Source organism: Drosophila takahashii, chromosome 3R (genome assembly GCF_030179915.1).
Source record: "Drosophila takahashii strain IR98-3 E-12201 chromosome 3R, DtakHiC1v2, whole genome shotgun sequence".
NCBI classification, from domain to species: Eukaryota; Metazoa; Arthropoda; class Insecta; order Diptera; family Drosophilidae; genus Drosophila; species Drosophila takahashii.
The window spans coordinates 7,489,994-7,502,359 of record NC_091681.1 but is presented as its reverse complement, the minus strand read 5'-3'; the positions used below and the strand labels follow the sequence as shown (position 1 = coordinate 7,502,359).

Below are 12,366 nucleotides of genomic sequence, written 5' to 3'. Positions count from 1 at the left end.
AAAACATGGTCAGCATGTTTTTATACCCGTTACTCGTAGAGTAAAAGGGTATATTAGATTTGTGCAAAAGTATGTAACAGGTAGAAGGAAGCGTTTTCCGACCCTATAAAGTATATATATTCTTGATCAGGGTCACTAGTCGAGTCGATATAGCCATGTCCGTCTGTCCGTCTGTCTGTCCGTCTGTCTGTCTGTCTGTCTGTCTGTCTGTCCGTCTGTCCGTCTGTATGAACGCTGAGATCTCAGAACCTACAAAAGCTAGAAGGTTGAGATTTTCCACACATATTCTTTGGCTTCCTACGCAGCGCAAGTTTATTTCAGCCGAGCGCCACGCCCCCTCTAACGCCCACAATCGTCCACTAACGGTTTTAAAATGGGTCCTGCAACCACATCTTTAAATATTTCCGAGAAGTATAAATGCAATTTTGTTGTGTATATTTATATCTATCGAAATGTAGAAGACATTTTTCAAATCGGACCATCCATTAAAAAGTTATACGCATTCAAAATTGTCAATATATATCTATCTCCCTCGCACTCCCTTTGGCTGAGTTACGATTATTAGTCGGGACACCAACCCGAGTACAGCGTTTGGTGTATTTAAACAAATTTTTTGACCCCTCTAAGTGCGTGATTTTTTTTTTAAAGAAAAATTTACAATAACAGTTATTTTCGGTCCCTGATCAATAGTAATTACAAAATAGAAAAAAAAAAAAACAAAATTAAAAATGCTCCTAAAAAACAACACAAAAACACAAAAAAAAAATAATAAATACTCTTAAGCTAGGTATACACGATTCAAAAAATTTGCAGCAAATTAGTTTGCAGCAATTTGAAGCAATCAACTTGCCGTTTGTTAAATTTAAAGTAGGTTAAAACCTTGAAATCGAATGGGAAATCGGAGTTTGAACCCTACTTTAAATTTAACAGGCGGACGAGAAATCGGCCCCAAAAAAAAAAAAAGTTTGCCCTCGCAAGAAATCGAAATTCTACAGCGGGATTCGATCCCCGTACCGCTTAGATTGGTAGTCAGATGTCTTATCCACTAGGCCAAATGGCAAACAGTGCCGCGGCTGACTAGATTCCAACTAGAATCGAGCAGTGCGGGTTCTACCGTTAACAGACCGACTTATTTATATGGGATGTCCTCTCTATGTATGTATACTCTTTGCTACAATATTAAAATAACACAGGCCAACAGTGTTTTTGGTGCAGCCCTATGGGCATTAAATTGTGTTAATATAGACGGATATAAGCATATCTGCATACTTAGTTTTCGAGTTTAACGGGTGGTATTTGTGCAATCGCGGTTTGAAAAAAGTAGCAACATTTTATATTTTGATTTTAGATATCTTCGAGGGTCTGTGCTCAGTTGTAATGAAACCTATGCAAAAAAATTGCTTAGATGCCCTTCTACATAATTGCATTTGAGGTTCCATCATTATTTTAGTTAATAAAAGCCTATAGGCTCATATATGAGCCATTGAAGTAATTTGTTCACCTCTATTCACAACCAACTTGATGCGGCGAACAGGCTTAAAAAAATACAAGGAAAAATATGTGCCCTAAAATATTTGACAGTCATCTAGAGGCGTCTATTCACGAATTTTTGAGATAAATCCCACTACTGTACTTCGAAGAATGGAATGGAATGGAAGTAACAAGTAACGCCCACAATGGCCCACTAAGGATTTTAAAATGTGTCCTGCGCCCACATCTTTAAATTTTTCCGAGAAGAATAAATGCAATTTTGTTGTGTATATTTATACCTATCGAAATGTGGAAGACATTTTTCGAATCGGACCATTCATTAAAAAGTTATACGCAATCAAAATATCTATATATATCTATCTCCCTCGCACTCCCTTTAGCTGAGCTACGATTATAGTCGGGACACCAACCCGAGTACAGCGTTCGCACTCCCTTTAGCTGAGTGACGGGTATTAAATAGTCGGGACACCAACCCGACTATAGCGTTCTCTCTTGTTTTAAATACTAAACTGTCTGCATTGGTAAATTTTACCAAGAATTAATTATACCCTTGCAGAGGGTATTATAATTTCAGTCAGATGTTTTCAACGCAGTGAATATATATTATATATATTCCTGAGCAGCATCAATAGCCGAGTCCATCTAGCCATGTCCGTCATCTAGCCATGTCCGTCTGTCCGAACTAGTCCCTCAGTTTTTAAGCTATCGCGATGAAACTTTCCGAAAAGTCTTCTTTCTATTGCAGATAGTACATATGTCGGAACGAGCTGGATCGGACCACTATATCTTATGGCTCCCATTAAATTCTCAAAAAAAAATAATAGAAAAACCATTGTAGAAAGTAGGCGTTTTGATTTTTGACATTGTAAAAACAACATTTTAAGTAGGCATACCTGCAAGGGTATATAAACTTCGACAGGTCGAAGTTAACTTCCTTTCTTGTTTTTCTGCTACCTTATAGACTTATACAGACACTTTCTGTAGTGAGCCATAAAAACGAAAATTGTTTACTTTTAACTTAAAATAGCTTTTAAAGAAGAAACCAATAACCTAATTACTGCCATCTAATTGCAGTTCCGGACGCCCGCTGCGCTACCGCTCCGTGACGGAAGGACGAGGCGCCCTGAGCCTGTGTGCCCCCTCGGCCCTGCCGCTGGCCATATCCTTCCAAGGGGCGCCACTCATGACGCCATCCACAGCGATCGCGACGCCATTGAGCGAACTTCGGGCCAGCTACACAATTACCGATGACGAATGCTGAGCCACTATAACCCCCTTAATACGAATTTATAATGACGAGACGGCCAAAACGGAGTCAACTGTACTTACTAGCTGCTAGTCACAGGGAAAACAAACTTCAGGGAGACTCACGCTAACTTTTCTAAAATCAAATCACAATCAAACTTTCGACTTTTGTAGAAACTTCGGAGCAAAACACTTAACATAAAACTCATCGCATATCATTGTACTATATTAAAAGGAGATACAAAAAAATATAAGTTGATAAATAGAATAGGAAAGTTAGCAAGTGCAATAATAACAGTATTTCACTTCCATGTATACATTTTAGTTTTAGTCACCGCTCTATTCATAAGTAGAACAAAAAAAGTTAAAAATAAACGAAAACTATGATTTCTGTAGATTAACTTACGTAAAAGTAATAGAAATTACCTATTGAAACTGTGGTTGGTAGTCTTTAGAACGTTATGTGCCCAAACTGAATATGAGCAGAAAAAACCGAACAGCCCTTCTCAACCCTCTAGGTCATTTTAACTGCCCCGAACGATTTGATGTTTATTATGTACAAGTTAATACTGTATAAATGTGTCTTTCTGTAGTAGTTGGGCAACTTTTCGAGAACAATAATTCAACACTTAAACAATAAAAATGAGCCGCAAAACAAATCCCTGCTTGCAAAGATATTTCCTTTTGAAGCCCAGACACATATAAGTTCTAACACATAAAAAAACTTCGCGATGAAAAATATCTCGTCCGTACTTGTATTTGTTTTTTTGTATTACTGTGGACTGTGGGCAGTCCACGTAGTGACAAAGCGCACCAGGGGAGTGTGCGAAGGCGACTACTATATATATAAATATCCTGGCCATTTGCTTTATCTTTGATTTGGTGAATGGTGGTATCGACTGTCCTGAGCTACTCTCGAAAGTTGGTTTTAATGCTCCTTCTAGGCAACTTCGGAATTTTGATCCCTTTTTTCTTGCTGAGGCGGACTAATTATTCCCAAAATGAGCCTCTCTATAGGGCTTTATCTGAGTTTAACGCACTTCCAGCTGATATGCAGTCAGACTATTTCCCAAATAAAACCATCTTTAAACATAGGTTAATTAATTATTTTGTAAATGTTAGTACGTAATATAATTTGTTGAACTGTATAAGTAGCCAGTTAAGGTATATCCGTTGGCGAAATAAATAAATAAAAAAATAAATATGTACATTAGGGTGGACTTATTTTGTATGAAATTTCTAAGGCCATGCTCTCACCCCTTCATATATGGCCTTTTTGTATCCTTAATCCATAAAAGAAAGTAAAAGTAAACAATAATTCGTTTTAGTCGGTGCGCAACGGCTTTAAAGTTTATTACGCATTTTTCAAATTCATCTAGATGCCGTAGACTTAATTTTATACTTTGACAGTATTTTAAAAAGTATCTTAATCACTTTCCCGAGCTTTTTAACAAGGGATGAAGTCGGTGATAAAATTCAAATCGTTGGGAGACAATTACAACTTAAAAATAACAAAAAAAACGAATAATCAATGACTTTTAGCATTTAACTTATACAGTCAGAAAAAACACCGTGCTAAAATCAAGCAAAATCAGTTTTGATTCAACACTCATAGAAATTTTTACCTAAATACTAGAAAAGTCGCCCTAAAACCGAGGTCGCCCTAAAACTACGAAAAATTTTCTTATTATACGGGTGGCTAACCCTAAATATACGAAAAATCGCCATTGAAAATATTTTTTAGGGTTAGTTTTTCCAAAACGCCACATTTGCCCTGTTTTTTAGGGCGAATTTTTATGAGTCGACTCCAAAAGTAATTCCTTCTTTTTAGGGCGAAATCGCCCTAAAACGCAGAACAAAATAGCCAAAAATATGTTCTGAAATTGCCCTAAAAACAAGGAAGAGTCAAACGAAATTCTAAGACGCAATTAATGGATACATATGTAATATGTGTGTATGTGTGTGTGGTTGGCAGCCCAGCGGGAATGTGAGAAGTTGGTTTTTGTGTTCTTGAAATCCTGTTCCTTTTTGCAGGCGGCGGTGTGGGGTTAGATAATTTCTGAGCGTTAAATGGGGGTGGGTTTCTGAGAAGCATCAATATCAGGCCACTTATGCGCTGTGTGATTTCTGTGGGACTACGATTATAATATTTTTTAACAAAAAAATCACCAAATTATAATATTCAAAAATCCTATGATTTACACCAAAACCAAAAGACTTGTTCTCACATTTAGTTTTAATTTTTAGTAATTTTAAAAGTCGTAGAAAAAATATTAATAATTGTTAATCAAAAAAATTAAACTATATAACATTATTATCATAATGTCTATAATGATAATATTAATTTATTTTACTCAACATTTTTCAAATAATAATAAGGATGAATGTGGTATTCAACCAAATTATAGAGAAAAGCCACGGTAAGACGATTAAAATATTTGATCACATTTATCAAGGAATTACATTAAATTACAAAGAAAACTATTGTTGTTTTTTACATTTTTAAACATTTTCTGTGAAATAAAATAATTTGATCGTCAGATCGTGGCCTAAGCCATTTTTAAGTGTTGTTAAAATATAAAAATTCGTGTTGGTGGTATTGATAACACGAAAAATGCCTAATATACCTATAACACTAGTTTACAGCCGAAATGCTCCCCAGCAATTGATGGCAAATTCTGTTAGTTTTAGACCCCTAGATCACGAAAATAGCACTAATTTTTTTTTTGATGGCACAGTTTTTTTTTAAAGATTTTTTAAAGTTTGAAATGTTAAATTTCGGACTTTTTTCGAATTTCTTCTTATATCTCGGCAGATATCCACTTGGTTGAGCCAGTTTTAGTTTTATTTTAAAGTCAATAGATCAGAGCTTAACTTTGCTATACAGATTAATATGATTGGATGAGTAATGGCAGCGCAGAGGCTTGACAAAGATGAAAAATGTGTTTTTTGGTCGTCTGTAAGTCGGCTGTATATATCGTAAAAACTCGAAATAAATCCGTTGAAAAATCATAATGGGTACAAGCTTAAAGTTTACATCCTACCGAATAGAACAAGCTGGATATGGCCCAAATCCATGGAAAACTGGATTTATGGTGGATTTTTAAAGTTCGGATTTTTCCACTTTTTTCGGTTGACAGAGTCCAAATTTAAGATTTATCATAGGCGGCGACATGTAAACAAAAATAATTGGTGTTGGCAGCCGGGTCACTAAATAGCTAAATCAGATATTTAAAAGCTAGAAAATTATTAAAGTGAATTTAATTTTTGAAATTAAGGTTACTTTTTTCATAAGAATGAACTATCCAAATGGATAGTACTTAATTAAAAATACTCACAGTCATAACGCAAGCAATTTTATATTTTATAAGGAATTTTCAGAAATTAAATTTATTTTATAATTTTCTAGCTTTTAAATTTAGCTATTTTTTGATCCGGCTGCCGTCACCACTCATTTTTGTTTACATGACGCCGCCTATGATAAATCTTAAATTTGGACTCTGTCAACCGAAAAAAGTGGAAAAATCCGAACTTTAAAAATCTACCATAAATCCAGTTTTCCATGGATTTGGGCCATATCCAGCTTGTTCTATTCGGTAGGATGTACACTTTAAGTTTGTACCCATTATGATTTTTCAACGGATTTATTTCGAGTTTTTACGATATATACAGCCGACTTACAGACGACCAAAAAACACATTTTTCATCTTTGTCAAGCTTCTGCGCTGCCATTACTCATCCAATCATATTGATCTGTATGGCAAAGTTAAGCTCTGATCTATTGACTTTAAAATAAAACTAAAACTGGCTCAACCAAGTGGATATCTGCCGAGATATAAGAAGAAATTCGAAAAAAGTCCGAAATTTAACATTTCGAACTTTAAAAAATCTTTAAAAAAAAACTGTGCCATCGAAAAAAAAATAATTGCTATTTTTGTGATCTAGGGGTCCAACACTAACAGAATTTGCCATCAATTGCTGGGGAGCACACCAAGAATATTATTTTGTAAACTAGTGTAATATACGTAACCTTTAATGATTACGGTCCCTGAAAAGTATTGTTTAAATATTTATTCGGCGCCAAAGTGTGACCCAACTTTACAAAGAAAATTACCCCACATTTATCTGCATTTTGTATGGTATTATCAAGAATATAATGCAGGGTCACATCATTTTTAAATTTGTTGGAAAAAGTGAAAAAAAAGTGAAAATAGTTAATTTTAATCTAAAAAACAATAAAAAGGTGAGTGATAAAATGAATTTTGTCTTTTTATAACCTTTATTTCAGCGTTACAAAGGTTAGTATCACAGATATTTTCGCCATTAATAAATATACGCCTCCGGATGCTATCTTCAACACAAATTCTGCATTTCAGTGACACTTGAAATGTTTTTAATCTTTACCAGTGGTAAATGGTGTAAGGTGTTCATTAAATGGTTGTATAAATAGTACTTCAGTACTAACTTAGTTGTTTAACTTAATCAAAATATTACATTTATTTCAGCCAGGCCGACTGAGACTTCTTGGGACCAGAAGTGTTGCGCCTGCGTTTGTCATATTTTATTTTTTCTTCTCATAGTTTTTGATATAGATACCCGACATAAAACAACTGAACAGAGGGTAAATGATCGGCCATGGCAAACCAGGCATAATTTCTGGAGAGATCCTTTAATTTTGTGCGGAGACCTAATAATGGTAATTACTCTTATTATTATTCATATCTAAATTATGTTTGATATTTTCAGAAGACAGACAAGAAATGGATATCTAAGTACTGCATTCGGCCAAGCAAAACCCGGGAATGCTTCAGGCATTAAAAATTTGTAGTTCCAATGCTTCGATTGTAAATATTATTAATAAATACACAAACAAATATTACAAAAAACATGATTTTTATTGTGGAAAATCAGATACTGCAAAGCAGTGCAAAACCAAAACTGCGAGGGTCTGGAAAAACCAAAACTGGGAGGGTGTAGAAAAGCAGATATTGCAAGTGGAGGAAAACCATAACTGGGTACGTGTGGAAAATCTATAATGCGGGAAGTCGAAAAACCAGTGGATTTTGTCCTGCATTCTTCTGCCAGAGATCCAGATAGAAACCTCATTTCCCCCTTACTTTTTGTGTCACCCCCGTGTATTTTGAAACCAGAGATGGAAGAAATGTAAGGGGTGAATGAGGTTTAGTCCCTTCCGCTTCTATGGAGAAACCTCTTGAAAATATGTTATTTTCCAGAGGAATTTTCCCGGTGGGAGCCCACATGCAGGACAAAATCCACTGGTTTTTCGACTTCCCGCATTATAGATTTTCCACACGTACCCAGTTATGGTTTTCCTCCACTTGCAATATCTGCTTTTCTACACCCTCCCAGTTTTGGTTTTTCCAGACCCTCGCAGTTTTGGTTTTGCACTGCTTTGCAGTATCTGATTTTCCACAATAAAAATCATGTTTTTTGTAATATTTGTTTGTGTATTTATTAATAATATTTACAATCGAAGCATTGGAACTACAAATTTTTAATGCCTGAAGCATTCCCGGGTTTTGCTTGGCCGAATGCAGTACTTATATATCCATTTCTTGTCTGTCTTCTGAAAATATCAAACATAATTTAGATATGAATGTAAGACCAGGAATAATAATAAGAGTAATTACCATTATTAGGTCTCCGCACAAAATTAAAGGATCTCTCCAGAAATTATGCCTGGTTTGCCATGGCCGATCATTTACCCTCTGTTCAGTTGTTTTATGTCGGGTATCTATATCGAAAACTATGAGAAGAAAAAATAAAATATGACAAACGCAGGCGCAACACTTCTGGTCCCAAGAAGTCTCAGTCGGCCTGGCTGAAATAAATGTAATATTTTGATTAAGTTAAACAACTAAGTTAGTACTGAAGTACTATTTATACAACCATTTAATGAACACCTCACACCATTTACCACTGGTAAAGATTAAAAACATTTCAAGTGTCACTGAAATGCAGAATTTGTGTTGAAGATAGCATCCGGAGGCGTATATTTATTAATGGGGAAAATATCTGTGATACTAACCTTTGTAACGCTGAAATAAAGGTTATAAAAAGACAAAATTCATTTTATCACTCACCTTTTTATTGTTTTTTAGATTAAAATTAACTATTTTCACTTTTTTTCACTTTTTCCAACAAATTTAAAAATGATGTGACCCTGCATCATATACTTGATAATACTACATGCAGATTTGATATAAATTTCGTTGTAAAGTCCGGTCACACTTTGGCGCCAAATAAGTATTTCGTTTAAAAAATACTTTTCAGGGACCGTAATCATTAAAGGTTACGTATATTATTGGTATGTTAGGCATTTTTCGTGTTATCAATACCACCAACACGAATTTTTATATTTTAACAACACTTAAAAATGGCTTAGGCCACGATCTGACGATCAAATTATTTTATTTCACAGAAAATGTTTAAAAATGTAAAAAGCAACAATAGTTTTCTTTGTAATTTAATGTAATTCCTTGATAAATGTGATCAAATATTTTAATCGTCTTACCGTGGCTTTTCTCTATAATTTGGTTGAATCCCACATTCATCCTTATTATTATTTGAAAAATGTTGAGTAAAATAATATAATATAATTATTATAGACATTACGATAATAGTTATATAGTTTAATTTTTTGATTAACAATTATTAATATTTTTTCTACGACTTTTAAAATTACTAAAAATTAAAACTAAATGTGAGAACAAGTCTTTTGGTTTTGGTGTAAATCATAGGATTTTTGAATATTATAAGTTGGTGATTTTCTTGTTTAAAAATATTATAATCGTAGTGCCACAGAAATCACACAGCGCATAAATGGCCTGATATTGATGCTACTCAGAAACCCACCCTCATTTAGCGCTCAGAAATTATCTATCCCTACACCGCCGCCTGCAAAAAGGAACAGGATTTCAAGAACACAAAAACCAACTTCTCACATTCCCGCTGGGAATGCTTGAGGTAAAAAGATGATGCAACAGAATACACACATGTGTACATATGTATATATATTTACCAGAAATCTGTATTTATGCACCGGACAAACCGCATTCACAAGTGCATATGCCAAAAAAACCCACAAATTTCTATTGCGTCATTTCGTCAGTAACCGAAATTTGCTTTTGTTGCTTCTTTTTTCCAGAAGTAGCAGCAAATGCAATCGCAGGCTAAATGAAAATTCTGACTGTTAGTAGTGCATTTTTATATTAATTTCTAACAATTTTTTTTCTTGTTTTAGATTGAGAACGTCTTTGAGATCCAGCTTCCGCAAACCACTTTTCGCACTTTTTAAAAGCGAAAGTAAGGGAATAAAACTGCTCAAATCTTTGGAAAGCCACGCTGAAGGTATGTGCTTTTTCTCTTTTTCTTTTCTCATTCAATAAATAGACTGTTTTTATTTAATAGAGATACAGCAATGACAAAAAAGGACGGCGGGAGCAAGAACGCGAAGCACACCATTGCGGACCCGCGAAGCCGTTTCTTGGTTTGGAAGGCTACTGTTGGGGAACTGCAAACACATCTAAAGGCATTGACGGAAAATTGCTAATCCGGAAAGCCGAAACTGCAACCATTCAGCTGCAACGTGGGAACAAGCCCTTTTTGAACTTGGTGAATTTCCAGTTTACCTATCAGAGGTTTTTTTTATTGAAAAGTATTGATGTGTGCTTCAAAATTTTTTTTGTTTAAACCACGACATTTATCCAAAAAATCTTTTATGAAATTCATTTAGAGTCTGATAAGAAAGGTAAAGCTTTATCCGAACTCTTGAAGGATTATAAAACCTTAAAACTGTAACTATTTTAAAGAAACAATCTGTTCAATCCAAAAAAAAGTATTATTTCTATGCAAGTATGTAAATGTATATAATTAGAAATTGTGTAAATAACAACAAACAAAAATATAAAAAAAAAACAAAAAAAAATATAATGAAATCGTATTTTTATTTATGAAAAATGGCCGTGAAATTTTGGGGAGCATTTTGCATGTTTTAGGGCAATTCGCCTATAAATCCAGAGAAAACGCCCTAGATTTATGAAAATCTGCCTTTAGTTTTAGGATATTTTTCCTTATTTCTAGGGCAATTCGCCCTAAAATCCAGAAAAACACCCTAGATTTATAAAAAACTGCCTTTAGTTTAAAGGTATTTTTTCCGATTTCCAGGGCAATTCGCCTATAATTCCAGAAAAATCGCCCTGGATTTAAAGGAAACTGCCTTTAGTTTAAGGGTCTCATTTCTTATTTTTAGGGCAATTACCTTTGAAAATAGAAAAATCGCACTAGATCTACGAAAAATCGCCCTAAATGTATGACAAATTCACCCGTATTTTTAGTGCAATTTGCCCTAATTTTGTTGCCTAGTTGCCATTGACCCCCGTTTTAGGGCGATTTTCCTTGTTTTTAGGGCGATTTTACCGGAAAATTTCTATGAGTGAAGAACGATTTCATACTTAAAATTTTAGGAACGCTTCGTACTAAAAGTTCTTAAATTGAGAACAATTGGGACTTAAATACCAATTAAGCACAAATATTCTCAAACACAAAACAAAAATACTTAAATTAAGATTAAAAGTATTCACTTGGAGTCTAAATCTGTTGTGTTCCGATTAAAAGGAGACGACAGATCGGGTTGAGATTGAATGTCCAACTGACTTTATTCGGCTCTGTCTAGCTGTGGTATATTTTGGTATATTAGAGGGTACAATATAACAGAGGATATCGATAAAGTACACGGCAAATGGCTAAGATTTCGTGATTATGATACATATTTCATCTCTCCCCTAAATTTACATATGGGCACTTCCAAAATGTCGCTCGGGACATTTGCACACCTTTAAAGTTGAAAAAAAATTGTAAAACAATGGATTTTAATTTTAATTATGGGCTTTTCTTTTCACTCTTCCCAAGCTCTATTTTTGGTAAAAATCTTGATTTTGTACCACTTTTAGTTTTTAAGATATCGGTAAAAAACTGCTGTATTCGCTCGGGACAAAAATAGAAGTGGATTTCGGGGAAGTTCATACAACACCAGAAATTAGCGAATTCTGATGGAATATTTTAATGCGATTTTTTTTTAGAATGTTGTTCAAACATGTCGCTGTGAAATGCTTTTGGTTTTACTCAAAAATTCTTTGCCGTTTTTTTTTTATGCAGTTTCAACCACATTCGCTCGGGACATTTTTTCCGACTGTTTTGTAAAGCGGATTTCTTTACCTCTATCTCTCAATTGCTGGATGTTTTGCTTTTAACTTAATAGTTTAGCATGTGAATTAAGCATTCAGTACAGAAAAATGTCACATATTTGCATTCCTATAGGATAAATTAACAACAGAAGACAGGTCCAAAAAATAACAAAAGTTCAAACTGATTTTTGCGTATATTGGTGGGGTTTGTCATAAAAATAATAAAACTATACTCCAAATTTGTAGTTAAGCTCAGTATCCAACTAATTAGAAACTAATATCGGGGCAAAATCATGTGGAAACATGTTTTATTCAAGTTTCAAGGTTTTTGGCTTGGTGGACTTTTTTTTGGAAGTGCCCATATAGTAGTTTTACGCTTTCTGAAATCTGGGGGTTGGAAACGGTTGACATCTTTGCGCGAACG

The 12,366-nt window shown here is 34.4% G+C and overlaps 1 protein-coding gene and 2 long non-coding RNA genes across 6 annotated transcripts in view; all 3 read left to right on the top strand.

Annotated features, from left to right (window-relative positions):
* 5-HT2A (5-hydroxytryptamine receptor 2A) overlaps positions 1-3,944 on the top strand; it is a 171,376-nt gene extending 167,432 nt beyond the window's left edge. For all 3 annotated transcript variants that reach the window (XM_044394780.2, XM_070217193.1, XM_044394779.2), the window contains one exon: positions 2,566-3,944. In XM_044394780.2, coding sequence (XP_044250715.1) covers positions 2,566-2,752 — 187 coding nt within the window. In that variant the 3' untranslated portion in view covers positions 2,753-3,944. The remainder of the gene's footprint in view (positions 1-2,565) is intronic.
* Positions 3,945-6,778: 2,834 nt separating this feature from the next.
* LOC138913478 (uncharacterized) lies at positions 6,779-7,901 on the top strand. 2 transcript variants are annotated; one of them, XR_011419246.1, is made up of 3 exons: positions 6,779-6,979; positions 7,242-7,432; positions 7,483-7,901. It is a non-coding gene; the product is annotated as an uncharacterized lncRNA (long non-coding RNA). The 2 variants fall into 2 exon arrangements; XR_011419245.1 differs by having other exon boundaries at positions 6,802-6,979; positions 7,317-7,432; positions 7,483-7,615.
* Positions 7,902-9,836: 1,935 nt separating this feature from the next.
* On the top strand, positions 9,837-10,358 carry LOC138913439 (uncharacterized). The gene is made up of 2 exons (XR_011419181.1): positions 9,837-10,107; positions 10,168-10,358. It is a non-coding gene; the product is annotated as an uncharacterized lncRNA (long non-coding RNA).
* Positions 10,359-12,366: the final 2,008 nt, after the last annotated feature.